We start from the raw sequence: 14974 nt of genomic DNA on the forward strand, positions 1-14974 counted from the left end.
AAAGTTGAATGCTCAACCAGCTAAGCCACCCAAGCACCCCCTGGAATCTCTTTTCTGTTATGCTTTCTAAAAGGATATTGCTATTCTATGGGAAGGTAATTAGTTCTAATAAATTTTACATTTATTTTATGTATATCATTTGAAACAATGACTTTTGCTTTCTACAGTTTTCATTTTACTTTAATTACACATGCATAAACTTCCAAAACACCGTTGACTCTTCAGTGTTAAAAAAATTTTGTGACTTTTATTCATTAATACCTATATATCTGTCCTCCACTACCTCTTGTGAGCCTAAAGAGAAAAAAGAGCAGATGATTGTAATTTATGTAAAATCTTGATCAATTTGATGTAAGTTCTTCTAATATTAAATTCTTTTTTTTCCCCCATAGTCGCTGCACCTGAACTACTTTGTCTAAGGAAACAGGCTCAAGAACTAGTGGATGAAAATGATGGGTTGAAAATGACTGTCCATCGTTTGAATGTAGAACTGAGTAGATATCAGACAAAATTCAGGCATTTATCCAAGGAGGAGGTAATGTTTTCAATTTTAAAATATCAGTTTTCTGATTTTTTATTTTTCAGCCTTTGCTGTTGAATTGCTTTCCATTCTTGAAGGGTTCATTTTTTTTTTTTTTTTTTTTTAATATTTATTCTTGAGACAGAGACAGAGCGTGAACAGGGGAGGGGAAGAGAGAGAGAGAGACACACACACACACAGAATCTGAAACAGGCTCCAGGCTCTGAGCTGTCAGCACAGAGCCTGATGCGGGGCTTGAACCCATGAACTGTAAGATCATGACCTGAGCCGAAGTCGGACGCTTAACCGACTAAGCCACCCAGGTGCCCCGAAGGGTTCATATTTATTATTATTTGGTGTAAAATGGCACATCCAAAGCACAGTCTTTCGGGGGACCTTTGTATGTCCTCCCTTCTGCCCTTCCTTCCCCTCCCCCTTTCTCAAAACAAAAAGCCATAAAGGTTCTTTGTAAAGAAAATCTGGGGACAATACAAAAGCAAATAAAGGAGTAAAAGTCCTTGTCTTCGGCTCCATTCTCAGTCCTGTTCCTCCAGGTATAGCTGTTGTCTCTTGGGGTACAAACTTTGGAAAGAAAGCAGACTCGTTTTCACAGGTCCCCCAAATCACCTGGCTCTCATAGCCAATGGGACTTGGGCTCATGATTCCCACAGGACTAGCAAGCAAAGCAGCAGTTCTGAAATAGGGATGGTGCACACAGGGGCAGCTACTCACTGGGCTCAGCACAGGGGGAGCAGGCAAAACACCCACCTCCCACTTTTCCCTGGAAGGGGTTTGACCTCCTACTTTCCCAGCTGCTGCCTAGGGTCTGGCTTCCAATCAGCCTGCATCTGGGTGCTAAATACAGCCTTCCCTTTTGGGAAATTAATGAGTCTTGGTATGCCCTCAACTACTGGGAGCCACTAAGAACAAAGACAGTGGCTTGGATAATCACAGAGTTTTGAGAGGCAACCAGGAGCTCAGGCCAGGCTGATTGACGAGGCTCGTCTCTTATACCGGACCGGTCTGTCAAAACTGGGAGAGGTAGGCTGTTTTTCCTAATGTACAGAAACCAACACAGAGAGTCCAGGAAGATGCAGGAAAAAGGGAGTATGTTCCAAACAAAAAGATCAGATACTGATTTTAATGAAGTCCAGGTAAGTGATTTACTCAATAGTTAAAAATAACAGTGATAAAGATGCTCACTGAGGTCCAGAGAGCATGAACAAAGTGAGCATTTCAACGAAGAAATAGAAAAAAATTTAAAAGTAGCAGACAGAAAGCATAGAGCTGAAGACTACAATAACAACCAAAAAATTCAATAGGGGGTTCAACAACAAACTAGAACAAGTGGAAGAAAGAATCAGTGAAACTGAAGACATGGCAGTATAATTCATCCTATCAGAGAAGCAAAAAGAAAATGAAAAAGAATGATGGGACGCTATCAAGTGGATCACAGGGGTCCCAGAAGGAGGAGAGAGAGAAAGGGACAGAAAGCTTATTTAAATAATGGCTGAAAACTTCCCTAACCTGGGGAGAGAAACAGACCTCCAGATCTAGGAAGTTCAGAGAGTTCCAAATAAGAAGAACCCAAAGACACCCACTCAAAACACATTATAATGAATCTGTCAAAAGTTAAAGACAAGGAAAGAATCTTAAAAACAGCAGAGAGAAAAATAACTTATGACACACAAGGGAACTCCCATAAGAATATCAGCAGATGTTTCAGCAGAAACTTTGCAGGCCAGGAGGGTGTAGCACAGCGTATTCAAAAACAAAACAAAACAAAAACTGCCAGCCAAGAATACTCTACCTGACAAAGCTGGACAAAGAGTTTTCCAGACAAGCATAAGCTTAAGGAGTTCGTCGCCACTAAACTGGCCTTAAACATACTTTTCTAAGCTAAAATAAAGAGGCAACTTAGTAATAAGAAAACACATAAAAGAACTAATAATTGAATTCAGTAAATTTGAAAAGTCAATACAAAAATATACAAAAAACAGTTGTGTTTCTAGACACTAACAACAAAGTATTGGGAAGAGGAATTAAGGGGGGAAAATCCCATTTATCATAGCATCAAAAATAATAAAATGCTTTGGAATAAATTTACAAAGGAGGTGAAAGATAAAACCCAAAACCATAAAACATACAGATGAAAGAAATTAAAGTCACAAATAAATGGAAAGATTTTCTGTGCTTATAGATTGGAAGAATTAATAGTTAAAATGTCCATACTAGCCAAAGTGATCTACAGATTCAATGCAGTACCTTTCAAAATTCTGATGGCATTTTTCACAGAAATAGATGTCATTATTTCACAGAAATAAAATTTGTGTGGAATCACAAAAAACCCTCAATAGCCAAAGCAGTCTTGAGTAAGAAGAACAAAATCTGGAGACATCCCACCTCCTGATTTTAAGCTACTACAAAGCCATAGTAATCAAAACAGTATGGTATTGGCATAAAAACAAACACACAGACTAATGGAACAGAACTGAGGGCCTAGAAATAAACCCATGTATATATGCTCAGTTTATTTTTGACAAAGGAGCCAAGAATATACTATGAGGAAAGGACATTCTCTTCGATAAATGATTGGAAAAACCAGATGTCCACATCCAAAAGAATGAAACTGGGCCCCTCGCTTACACCACACCCCAAAATCAACTCAAAATAAATTAAGGACTTGAGCATAAGACCTGAAATCATAAAACTCCTTGACATCAGTCTTGGTGATGGTTTTTTGGATTTGACGCCCAAAACAAAAATAAACCAGTGAAGCTACATCAAACTTCTCAGCAAAGGAAACCATCAACAAAATGAAAAGGCAGCCTATGGAACGAGAAGATATTTGTAAACCACATATCCAATAAAGGATTAATGCCCCCCAAATACAAGGAATTCCTACAGCTCAACAGCACAAAAATAAATAATTTAAAAACGAGCAAAGGATCTAAATAGCCATTTTCCAAAGAACTACAAGTGACCCACAGTGCTCAGCACCACTCACCAGCAGTGAAATGCAAAGTAAAGTCCTAATGAGCTGTCATCTCACCTGTTAGCAAGTCTATTATTAAAAAGACAAGAGACAGCAAGTGTGAGGTGTGGAGAAAAGGGAACCCTCCTGCACTGTCAGAAGTTAATTTGTGCAGCCACTATGGAGGGCAGTATGGAAGTTCCTCAAGAAACTAAAAATAGAGCCCCTATATGATTCAGCGATTCTACTTCTGGGTATATGTCCAAAGGCAACAAGGTCACTGTCTTGAAGAGATGTCTGTGCTTTGATGTTCGTTGAAGCATTGTTCACAACAGCCAAGATATGGACACAGCCTACGTGTCTCCACGGATGAATGGATAAAGAAAATGTAATGTATATGCAAAAATGTGTGTGTATGTGAGAGATAGAGAGAGAGAAAGAGAGAGATCTATATATCTCACTCTTGATTTGGGCTCAGGTCATGATTCCTGGGTCATGGGATGGAACCCTGTGCCAGCTCCACCCTGTGCATGAGGCCTGCTTGGGATTCTGTCTCTCCCCCTCTCTCTCCCTCTGCCCCCTCCCTCACTCATGCTCGCTCACTCGCGCTCTCTCTCTCTCAACATACAATACAATATCATATGTTGGAATATTATTCAGCGTTACAAGAGAAGGTAGTGCTGCTCTTTGTAACAACATAGATGAACATGGAGAGCATTCTGCTAAGTGAATTAAGACAGACAAATACTGCATAGTATGACTTCTGTGTGGAATCTTAAAGAAAAAAAAAAAAAGCAGGTCAAATTTACAGAAACAGTAGAGTGGTGGTTGCCATGGGCTGGGGGCTGGAGGAAATGGGAGAGGCTGGGGTATCATCTTTCAGTCACAAGACGAGTAAGATCTAAGGATTAATGGATAACATGATTATAGTTGATAACACTGTGTTGTATAATTGAAATTTGTTAAGAGAATAGAACTAGTGTTTTCCTTTTTAAAAAAAAGATAAATACATGAGGTGATGGGTGTGTAATTAGCTTGGTGATGGGAATGCTTTCACAGTGGAGGCATACAGAAAGAAGAAAGCAGACTCGTTTTTTCTTTAAAACAGGGATTACAGAATTCGATAAACTCACTGAGCAGAGCACTGTATTAGATGCCGCGAGGAGCAAAAAGGGGCCAGAAGGTCAGGTCCTTGCCCTTAGAGGATAGTGCACGTGAGGGGTGTGTGGGGGCGGGTTGGGGGTTCTGACATGTCAGGATGTGCAGCTGACTGTCCCCTGCTGGGATCAGGATAGGAAGCCAGAGAGGACACCTGTTCTCATGTGGTTCCTGAGAATTCAGGGCAGCTCCACAAGCTTCTGATTTTGTTTGTTAATTTTTTTTAATGTTTATGTATTTTTGAGAGAGCACAGGGGAAGGGCAGGGAGAGAAGAGATGGAGAATCCCAAGCAGGCTCTGCACTGACAGCCCAGAGCCCGATGCAGGGCTTGAACCCACAAACTGTGAGATCATGACCTGAGCCGAGGTCGGACACTTAATCCAGGTGCCCTGGTTTTCTTTCTAAAGTAAGACTTAAGTTTACATTTTGCAATAACAGCTTTGAGATTCACATACTCACCAGTTCACCCATATAAAGTGTACAATTCAGGGGTACCTGGCTGGCTCAGTCTTGAGCGTGCAGCTCTTGATCTTAGGATTGTAAGTTCAAGCCCCATGTGGGGTATAGAGATTACTTAAAAATGAAATCTTTTTAAAAAATGAAGTGTACAAGTCAGTGATTATTGTAGTGTCTTTGCAGGATCATGCAACAATTGCTACAGTCAATTTTAGGGCACGTTCGTCACAACAAGAAATTTCATACCTGTTAGCAGTCACTCCCCATTTCCCCCACCACCTGCACTGGCCCCTGCAACTACTAATGTACTTTCTGTGTCTGTGGATTAGCCTGTTGTGAGCATTTCATATAAACGAAATCATACAACATGTGATCTTTCTTGACTGACTTCTTTCACATAGCATAATGTTAACTCACGCATGCACTCGAACGTGAGTGGGGGAGGGGCAGAGAGAAAGGGAGAGAGAGAGAGAGAGAGAGAGAGAGAGAGAGAGAGAGAATGAATCCCAAGCAGGCTCCACCCTGTCACATCAGAGCCCAAGACAGGGCTCGAACTCACGAACTGTGAGACCATGACCTGAGCCGAAATCAAGAGTTGGATGCTTAATTGACTGAGCCACCCAGGCACTCCCCCCGCTGATTTCCTGACTTTTATGATGTTACTGCGGTTGAGTGAATGAATGTTTGTTGGCAGGAAATATACACTGAAGTACTTAGAGGAAAAGGGGCATGGTATCTGCAAATGTCTCTCAAACATTTCAGAAAAAAAGTGGTCATATGTACATACATGCACAAATGTATGCATGTGCATGCATAGATGCTGATGCCCGGTCTAGAATGAGAATATCTAAGGCTTATTTGCAATAACATGGATGGAGCTAAGGAGTATAATGCTAAGCGAAATAAGTCAGTCAGAGAAAGACAAATACTATATGATCTCACTCATGTGGAATTTAAGAGACAAAACAAATGAGCAGAGGAAAAAAAACAGAGAGAGAGAGAGAGAGAGAGAGAGAGAGAGGGGCAAACCAAGAAACAGATACTTAACTACAGAGAAGAAACTGATGGTTACCAGAGGGAAGGGGGTGGGGTGGGGGCAGGGGGAGATAGGTGATGGGGACTAAGGAGGGCACTTGTGATGAGCACCGGGTGTTGGTGTGGAAGTGCTGAATCACTATGTTGTACACCTGAAACTAAAACTGTATGTGATCTATACTAGAATTGAAATTTAAAACTTAATTTAAAAAAAAAAGCATATCTAAGGCTTGAAATATCAGAGGAAGTGTAGTTTAATTTGCCTTCACCATGTGCTTTGCTCTTAGACTTTAAATATCGACGGCCTCCCATCAAAGGGTCCAACACCACCCTGGCTGGTAAGTGAAAGTTATTTCATTTCAGGCCCACGCCTTCTGGGCTATAATTGAATAGATGTTAAAAACGATTCCAAATTAAGTAGATTTTCTTACCTTTTTAAAAACGTGCTGGTTGTGTTCAGATGTAAGACCTATGATAACCTTCTTTTTTCCATTGTGTTCAGTTGGATACAAAGTACCTGTCACCCTTGTTACTGGCATATGAAGACAGGATGAAAGAGAAGGATGAGCTCAATGCCACCCTTCAGGTAGGCTGGCAAATGCCTCAGGACAAGGTTTATAAAAAATAAGACCACTTCAAACTTTGAAGAAACATTTTGAAGATAGGTATGCCCAACATCTCCTGGGTACTCAGATGTTGGAAGGAGGGAGAAAAGGGAGGAAGGAGTGTAGTGGTGCAGGTGGGGGGGAGGGGAGGAAGGAAGAGAAAGAAAGAGGGAGGGAGGGACCAGTGGGGCTGGAGGGGTGCGCGGGGATAGGTGAGCGGGGTGTGGAGGGATGGGATGGTGCCTCATCCATCAGAAGCCCGGATTCCCAGGCCGGCAGCCCCGGGTGGGCCGGGCTCTGGGTGTGCAGAGAAGACAGCAGCAGGGGCCGCTCCTTTCCTGGCGCTCTGCGGCTGCACGCTCCACTGCGGAGGGACATTGGGCAGACATGGGAAGAGTAGGCCAGAGATACTTTAGGCCGACTCAGATGCTTCTTAGCTCTCTGAAGAGCTGACCCCAGAGAAATCCAGTGGTGGTGGTGGTGGTGGTGGTGGTGGTGGTGGTGGTGGTGGTGGTGGTGGTGGTGAGGAAGCCAGGTGTTTGCTCATTTCTGCCTTGTTCAACTCTGTGTGGTGGGAAGGGCCTCCGACAGCAGACCCCGTTCTCATTACACAGGCAGCCAAGGCTACGTGGCTGTTATAGGTATAGGTCCCATCCTCTCTGTGTGCTCATTTAAGTGACCAAAGACATCTCTGGAATTGGAAGGATCCAGAGAGAAAAGTTTGGGTTTTCTGGACTCTCTGGCTGGGAGGGTCTGTTAAGTCACCCAGCCTTCCTTGTTATACTGTCCCATGTACAGTGGTCAACGTAGTATGGTTTTGAACCTTTTCTTCTAGACTTCCTGTTGGACACTTAATTTTGTAAGAGGATGAATTAATCTTTTTTTTTTTTTTTTTTTTTTTGAGAGAGAGAGAGCATGTGCACACACTCACGAGCGGGGTGGGCAGAGAAAGAGGGAGAAAGAGAATCCCAAGCAGGCTCTGCCCTCCCAGAGCAGAGCCCTGCGTGGGGGCTCAGTCTCACAAACCCTGAGACCTTGACCTGAGCCGAAATGAAGAGAAGCTTAACCAGCTGAGCCACTCAGTGCCCCAGGGGTGAATTAATCTTATACTAATTAACTATCAAGCCAAACAACTAACAAAATTAATTTGGTACTCCTTCTAAAACAGGGGTATGGAAATAGTCTTTGTAAATAGACATTTAGTAAATATTCTAGGCTTTGCAGGCCCTGTGGCCTCTGTCAGCAACTCTTCAGCTCTGCTGTGGAAGGATGAAAACAGCTATAGACGAAGTGCAAATGAATGAGTGTGGCTGTGTTCCAGTAAAACTTTATTTACAAAACAAGCACCTGGCTTGGGGGCTTTAGTTTACCTGAGCCCTGTTCTATAAAAGAGCTGTCAGCCACTGGGGAGTGTGTTTGGGCAGAAAGGTAAAAAAGAAGCTACATGGCATGGTTAAGTTAACTGGGTATAAGCATAAATGTCTAATAGCTGAGAGGAGAATGCAGACTGGCATCTGAGGTTGTCTCGTGCTGAAGGACGCCACAAGACACTGAAGCTGACTGAGGGCTGGCTGAGAAAAGCAGCGACCGAGGAGGCCCAGCAAGAGTGCCAAGAACACAGGAGGCAAAAGCGGGCCCCACAGCAGTCCTTAGTTGGGCGAATGACGGATGGAGCTGTCCTCACTGATGGCTTCCTGTAGGAGAGGCTTTCTTGTGATCATAAAGGGCCAAAATTAGGAGAATCCAGGGGCACCTGGGTGGCTCAGTCGGTTGAGCATCCGACTTCGGCTCAGGTCATGATCTCACGGCTTGTGGGTTCGAGCCCCGCATCGGACTCTGTGCTGACAGCTCAGAACCTGCTTCGGATCCTCTGTCTCCCTCTCCCTCTACCCCTTCTCTACTTGCACGTGTGCTCTCTCTCTCTCTAAAAAAAATAAATAAACATTAAAAAAAAAAAATTAGACTCCAACTCCTACCCTTTAATTCAGGTGAAAATTTCTTACTTTTATCTAAAAATTTCCAGTTTATCCTCCAAAGTCTTTAAACAAAAGAAAAATTACAGTGTTCTTAGGTCTCTGCTTTCTTTCTTTTTTCTTTTTTATTTTTTTGACCTGCCTTTATCTTTTCAACTTGTGGCACTCATAGGAAAATGTTATCAAATCAGGAACTGAGTGTTTAAAACCTGATGTTCTCTGTCCCTTGTACTCAGCATCGCGGTTTTGTCCTGCTTCCCACCAGACTGGGGAGCTCCCTGAGGGCAGGCGCCTGGTGCTGCTACACAGCTTAAGGCAGCTGTTGCTGTGAGACTTTGCTAGAAAGCCGCTGACCTTTGACTTGAGCCACAGCGACAGCACTAAGGCTGAGAAATAGCGCCATGTGTCTGTGTGTGTGTTACAGTGTATATACATTTGTATTTCAGGAGGAAATGAGGATGTTTAGGATGAGGGTCCAGGAAGTGGTGAAAGAAAACGAAGAATTGCATCAGGAGCTAAATAGAAGCAGTCCTGTTACCAGCAAGGAATGGCAAGTGTGTTTCTGGTATATTCTGCTAGCTCAAAAGAAAACAAGATGAGAGGAATAAACTTTATTAAACCATCAGATACCTTTTCCTTTTTTTCACTAAAACATTTTCAGGGAGAGTTTCTAAGAAATCAATAAGGCACAGTGAAAATGTGATCTATTCTAAACTTGAATTTTAAAGATTACGTTTAAAATTCTAAATAGGCTTTTACGGGGCACCCGGGTGGCTCGATCGGTTGAGGCCGAGCTCTTGATTTCGGTTCGGGTCATGATCTCACGGTTCCGTGAGATCGAGCCCTGAGTCGGGTTCTGTGCAGAGAGCACAGAGACTGCTTGGGGTTCTCTCCCTCTGTGTCTGCTACTCCCCTCTTCACGTGCGTGCATGTGCGTGCACACGCTCTCTCGCTCTCTCAAAATAAACAAACTTTAAAAACTAAAATAAAATTGAAATAGCTTTTTAAACCTGAAATCCATCTACTCTCTGTCCCTTTTTATGTTCCGATGTTGTATTTCTCTAGGACGGTTTTCCCATTCCAAACCTGTTGAGCCACATCCTTTTTGCCCTCGTGACTGTTCCAGAGCTTTAGCACAGAAAGCTCAGGGTGGGGCTCCGTACCACTAGCTCCCGTCTGGCCTGCCCTTTCCGTGGCCTTCCATTCCCTGACAACTGAGTGTTGCCTCACTCCGTCCTGCTACAGATGCTGCTGCCTCTCCCCAGAATGCCCCTCCTGCCTCTTACTCATCCGTTAGGGCCCTGCTCAAATGGCCCTGATCAAATGATGCTGGTCAGCGCCTCTCCCTGGAGGCAGAATTCCTCAGTTGCTCCCTTGTCTCAGTTTCTGACACGGCCCTAAACATACACCCTGTCCTGGTACCTGCCATGCTGTGCCTACCTGTGTGTCTCCGTGTCGGGCTTACTGTGCTCAGTGAGCTCTTCGAGGGCAAGGCGATGTCCTGTTCATCAGCACAGTGGCAACAGAGGCCTAGTCAATGAACACGTGAAAGTAGAGGTCTTAAAAAGTCTAAGGGCAATATCCAGGCAAGACTAAGAAGCAAAAGCTATTCACGTTGATCTTTTTCTATGTTATACTTAGTAATTTTTAAATGTTTTAACATCACTGAAAAAAAATTAAAGTACTTTCCGTATGTAATGTCCCGGAATTCGGAATAAGAGACAACAGCATTGCTACCATCAGGTGGGTTCTCCCTGATGTGATGGTCACTGATGTGTCAGTCGGGTTTGGCCTGGGCAGCTACTGGATCTTGGTGCACTGTGGTTTCCACTGTTGAACTTGGATTTTCTTCTGTCAGGGCTCCTAATGTGCCTCCCCTCAACCCTCCTTGAATAGCACCCTAGAAAGCAGGTCACTTAGACTGCTTGCAAGAGCCCTTGAGAGAACTGGGATGTCAGGTTCTTCCTCTGACCTCGTACATAAATGCAAGTCAAACCTGGTTACTTCTCCTTAAAATCAAATAAATAAACAGAAGAAAGACCCCACTTTCAAATCCACACGTGCACTTGGCCCTTGGCACCCTGCTCTGGTGTGGTGGTCTATGCCATGGTTGGGGAGATGTTAGGGCTGTGTGGTGCCTGTTGAGGCACCCCCCCCCCCCCAAATCTGGCCTCTCCCTTATTCTGAACTCATTGCCCTCCACCCCAGGGAGGGGTCCTGTGGGCAGATCTCCTGGCACTCCTGGGCACCCCTGGCACTCGTGCCCCCCCCCCCACCTCCCTGGCCGCTGATCCCTGTCCCTGCACAGGTGCCAGGTACGGGACGTCCCCACCAGAGACTCGGGCACACCAACTTCACACGTCAGTAGAAACTGTCTCCTTATTTTCACGTGATTTCTCCATGAACTTCTGGGCCATAACTAAATTCTGCATTTCTTTTCCTGATGTCCTCTGACCAACTGGGATAGCTCATGTTTCACGGGCCTCAGTTTGCCTCTAAAATAGGAGGGGGTACTAAACTAAATCTGAGGTCTTAATTTTTTTTTTTTTTTTTAAGAAATAGGAGAATCCCTAATATTTAAAAAAGAAAGAAAAGAAGGAATGGTGGAAGGGAAAGAAAGGAAGGAGGGAAGCAGGTAGGGAAAAAAGAAGAGCGAAGGGAGGGAGGGAGGGAGGGAGGGAGGAAGAAAGAAGTCCCGAGAAAGTCCACAGTGGGGCTGGTCTGTCAGAGGCAGGACAGTTGTGGGGCCACAGCTGGGAGCTGGCGGGGAGGGGGGCTGGGACTCTGTCCCTCCCAGACAGCAGGGCAGCTCCCTCCCATCATGGGTGCCGAGGAGCCAATGTGCAGCCACTACTGGAGTGAGATCATTGCTATAGATTGACTCTTTTCATCTTTTTTCTCTCCTTCCTCCACTTCCCTTTTTGAGCTTAAAGTGAAAACTTGAGATAATTTACTGGTTTACCATTTGCTTTGAATGGTAAGCATTTAACCAGATTTCCGAGGCCCCCTCAGCTCATTCCGATTGGAATTTTCAATCATGAAGGTTGAGCTGGGCTGGGATTTACTTGGCACCCTCTGTAAGGGAAGGGTTTGCTCATGTGAGATTAAGGTTGGGGACTTTTAGTACTTAGTATGGTTTAAGACACCAGCCAGAGGATTTTAACAAAGTCATCGTTTTGGGACAAATATGCTATTGATTACAAGTGAGTACTTCTCAATTAAAATGAGAACTTCTAGGGAGACTGAGTGGCTCAGTCAGTGAAACGTCCTACTCTTGATTTCTGCTCAGGTCATGATCCCAGCATTGTGAGATCGAGCCCCATGTTGGGCTCTATGCTGAGAGTGGATTCTGCTTGGGATTCTTTCTCTCTCTCCCTCTGCCCCTCTCCCCTGCTTGTGGGCTCTCTCTCTCTCTCTCTCTCTCTGTCTCAGATTAAAAAAAAAAAAAAAAAGAAACTTCCTAAATTCTTCCTCAGTTCTAATTACCTACTGGTTTCAAAATAATCCAGTGGGTTTTGGGATTGGAGGTTTATATAGATGAAACAAGATTGGCCATTTGATAATTGTTCATAGTGGGTGTTGTGTACATGAGGGCTTATTAGCTGTTTCTTTTCTACTTCTGTATATGTTTGAAATGTAACATTTTAAAAAGTTACTGAAGCAGTTCATAATGGAGACTTTATTACTGTCCTTTCCCAGTTTAATGTGAGTGGGAGGATTAACTGTGTTTGAAAGATGTTTAGTATTGAAACTTGTCCAGATAGTCATTACCTACAACACATTAGTGGCTTTCTTTTATTTTTTTTTTAAATTTTTTTTTATGTTTTTATTTATTTTTGAGAGAGAGAGTGTGAGCCGGGGAGGGGCCAAGAAGGAGACAAAAAATCTGAAGCAGTCTCCAGGCTCTGAACTGTCAGCACAGAGCCCAACGTGGGGCTCAAACTCATGAACCACGAGATCATGACCTGAGCCAAAGTCGAATGCTTAACTGACTGAGCCACCCAGATACCCCTTACTTGCTTTCTTTTAGACTCTGGAGTGTCTCTGTAATCATTCAGTACCTGAATAGCAGTATTTAATTTTGTAAATCAATTGTAGGCGTCAGCTTCAGACTCACGCAGAACTGGTTTTAGAGGAAAACAAGTTGTTGATAGAGCAGTTGGAGATTCAGCAAAGAAAAGTCAAGGACACCCACCAGGAGCGTCTCCAGGAAGGTGAGCCATCTTTCCATCAAGTAATGATGATGCTGTGATACCACTGTTGTCTCATACTTGCACCACCCCCCCTTCTGGTAGAGATCCCCTTCAAATTAAAAATGGGGGAAATCACGTTTTCTAGAATGTGTTGTTCTTTACTGAAATGCAGCTGTTTATGTTACAACATATCCAACCATTACCGCAGTGATTCCTTTCTCTTAGGCTCCGCAGTGTCCTTCCAGTTATTCTGTAATTCTTGTAAAGCAAATGTACGTGACCCATTTCGAATCTGCAGAACTGGGTTTGGGGGTGCTAATGCCATTCGTAAGAGGGGAAAATCATGGGAGGTGAATATTTGAAACAATGCAAGGGTCTGTTCCTGAACATTTGTGGCATGAGTAATAAGAACTCACTCGCTCTGAACAGTTTCTGTGTGACCTTGCCCTTCGTCAGAGCTGTGTGTGCTGTGATAGACTGTATTTCCCTTCGATACCTTCTGTGAGCACCCCCTCTCTCCATGTGTCCCTCCCTGCCTCTAGGAGCCCCAGAGCATATGGCCTTGGACTTTGAAGTGGACCAGATTGAGTCATTTCTTCTACTTTGGTTAAACCCCAAATTTATGAGCACAAAAGGTAGTGGCATTTTTCCCCCTGTGCTTTACTGATTTTTCTTTTCCAGGGAAGAATAACACAGGACAGGAGGGCAAAATACAAGCTGTCTTGCGTGAGCCAATGTAACCCCTCCCTTCTGTTTTCCCTAATGTTCCTGATTATTTTTTAAAAATTTTTTTAAGTTTATTTAGAGAGAGAGAGAGAGAGAGAGATGGGGGGGAGGGGCAGAGAGAGAGGGAGAGAGAATCCCAAGCAGGCTCCACACTGCCAGTGTAGAGCCCAATGTGGGTCTAGAACTCACAAACTGAGATCATACCCAAACTGAAACCAAGAGCCAGATGCCTTACCGACTGAAAATGCTCCTGATTATTTAATGACTGCCCTTTCCACCCTGGGCACTAAGGCCCCCACTTCTTCAGAAGCCGCTGGGTTGGCACACCATTTGTTTCCACGAGCCAGGTCATGTTTAAAAGCGACAGTGTCTGTCAGCACGTCCGATAGGCATTTCTTCCACAGGACTTCCCCTTCAACTCCACGTGGCACGGACATATGTGCCTTTCCTCTGGCATTATCTGGGGCGGAGGAAAGAGAAAGTCGTTGAGCCTCCTGTCTTTGTTTTCAAGACCAGAGATGGCAGGGAAAATTAATTTTGTATTCCCTGCGCTTAATTTCTTTAACTGTAGTGGATCTGAGCAGGTGTGGTGACTATTCTGGTCACGGAGAATAGGGCCAACCTTTAGGCCTGTCTGGTTTAGTCAGCTGCCTATCTTATCTTCCCATTTCCCAGAGGGAGCTATTCATTTTGACCAACTAACTTTTCACAGAGTACAAGGATTTAAAGTTTTATGCTCTAAGACTTCTAAGTGCCGGTTCCAACAGCTGTCTGGGAAGTATCTTATCATTATGTTCTACGGTGTTGCTCAGGCTGAAAATATTTACGATTTCCTTTAGATACAGGACAGAAAACGTAACTTAATGAGGAAAGGGAAGAAAAGCAATAAATTCAGTCTGTACTTGGGCCATATTTGATGTCTCTAAATACTTGAAAATCTTGCACTTTCAGGGATAATATCGATGTTGTGTGTCTGTGCTTGTGTATCTGTGTGTGACTTAAGGCTTCAGTCTTTGGAAAGCCAGTTCCTTGAAGGCTAAAATCATGTTTTGTTTAACATCATATATTATCAACTATGATATCAACAAATTGAACCTGCTAAAAAATAATAATAAATAAATTGAGCCCCAGTAGGGAAATGTATATTTAGGGAACATTTAATATAGGGACAGTAATTTCTAAGTACAAGGCCTTTAGTATTAATTTCTAAATCCCCAAAAGATTTTTTTCAAGATCATTTTTTATGAGCTGGCTCTCCTTGGTATTACCTAGTAATCAGGAATCCTGTTTTCCTAAGTCTTCTGTACCAAGTCTTTATCCATCTCATTTTTCA

The 14974-nt window shown here is 43.5% G+C and overlaps 1 protein-coding gene across 6 annotated transcripts in view; it reads left to right on the top strand.

The window, feature by feature from the left end:
- The window catches only part of CEP89 (centrosomal protein 89), a 70136-nt gene that overhangs the window by 31114 nt on the left and 24048 nt on the right, over positions 1-14974 (top strand). For all 6 annotated transcript variants that reach the window (XR_008423359.1, XM_053906040.1, XM_053906038.1 and 3 more), the window contains 5 exons: positions 393-535; positions 6432-6482; positions 6647-6730; positions 9169-9272; positions 12821-12936. Coding sequence is in view for 5 of the 6 variants with exons in the window: in XM_053906040.1 (XP_053762015.1) it covers positions 393-535; positions 6432-6482; positions 6647-6730; positions 9169-9272; positions 12821-12936 (498 nt within the window). In the remaining variant the exon portion in view is untranslated. The remainder of the gene's footprint in view (positions 1-392; positions 536-6431; positions 6483-6646; positions 6731-9168; positions 9273-12820; positions 12937-14974) is intronic.

The sequence above is a fragment of the Panthera pardus genome, unplaced genomic scaffold (assembly GCF_024362965.1).
Source record: "Panthera pardus isolate Hobbes unplaced genomic scaffold, ASM2436296v1 HiC_scaffold_18, whole genome shotgun sequence".
Lineage (NCBI taxonomy): Eukaryota > Metazoa > Chordata > Mammalia > Carnivora > Felidae > Panthera > Panthera pardus.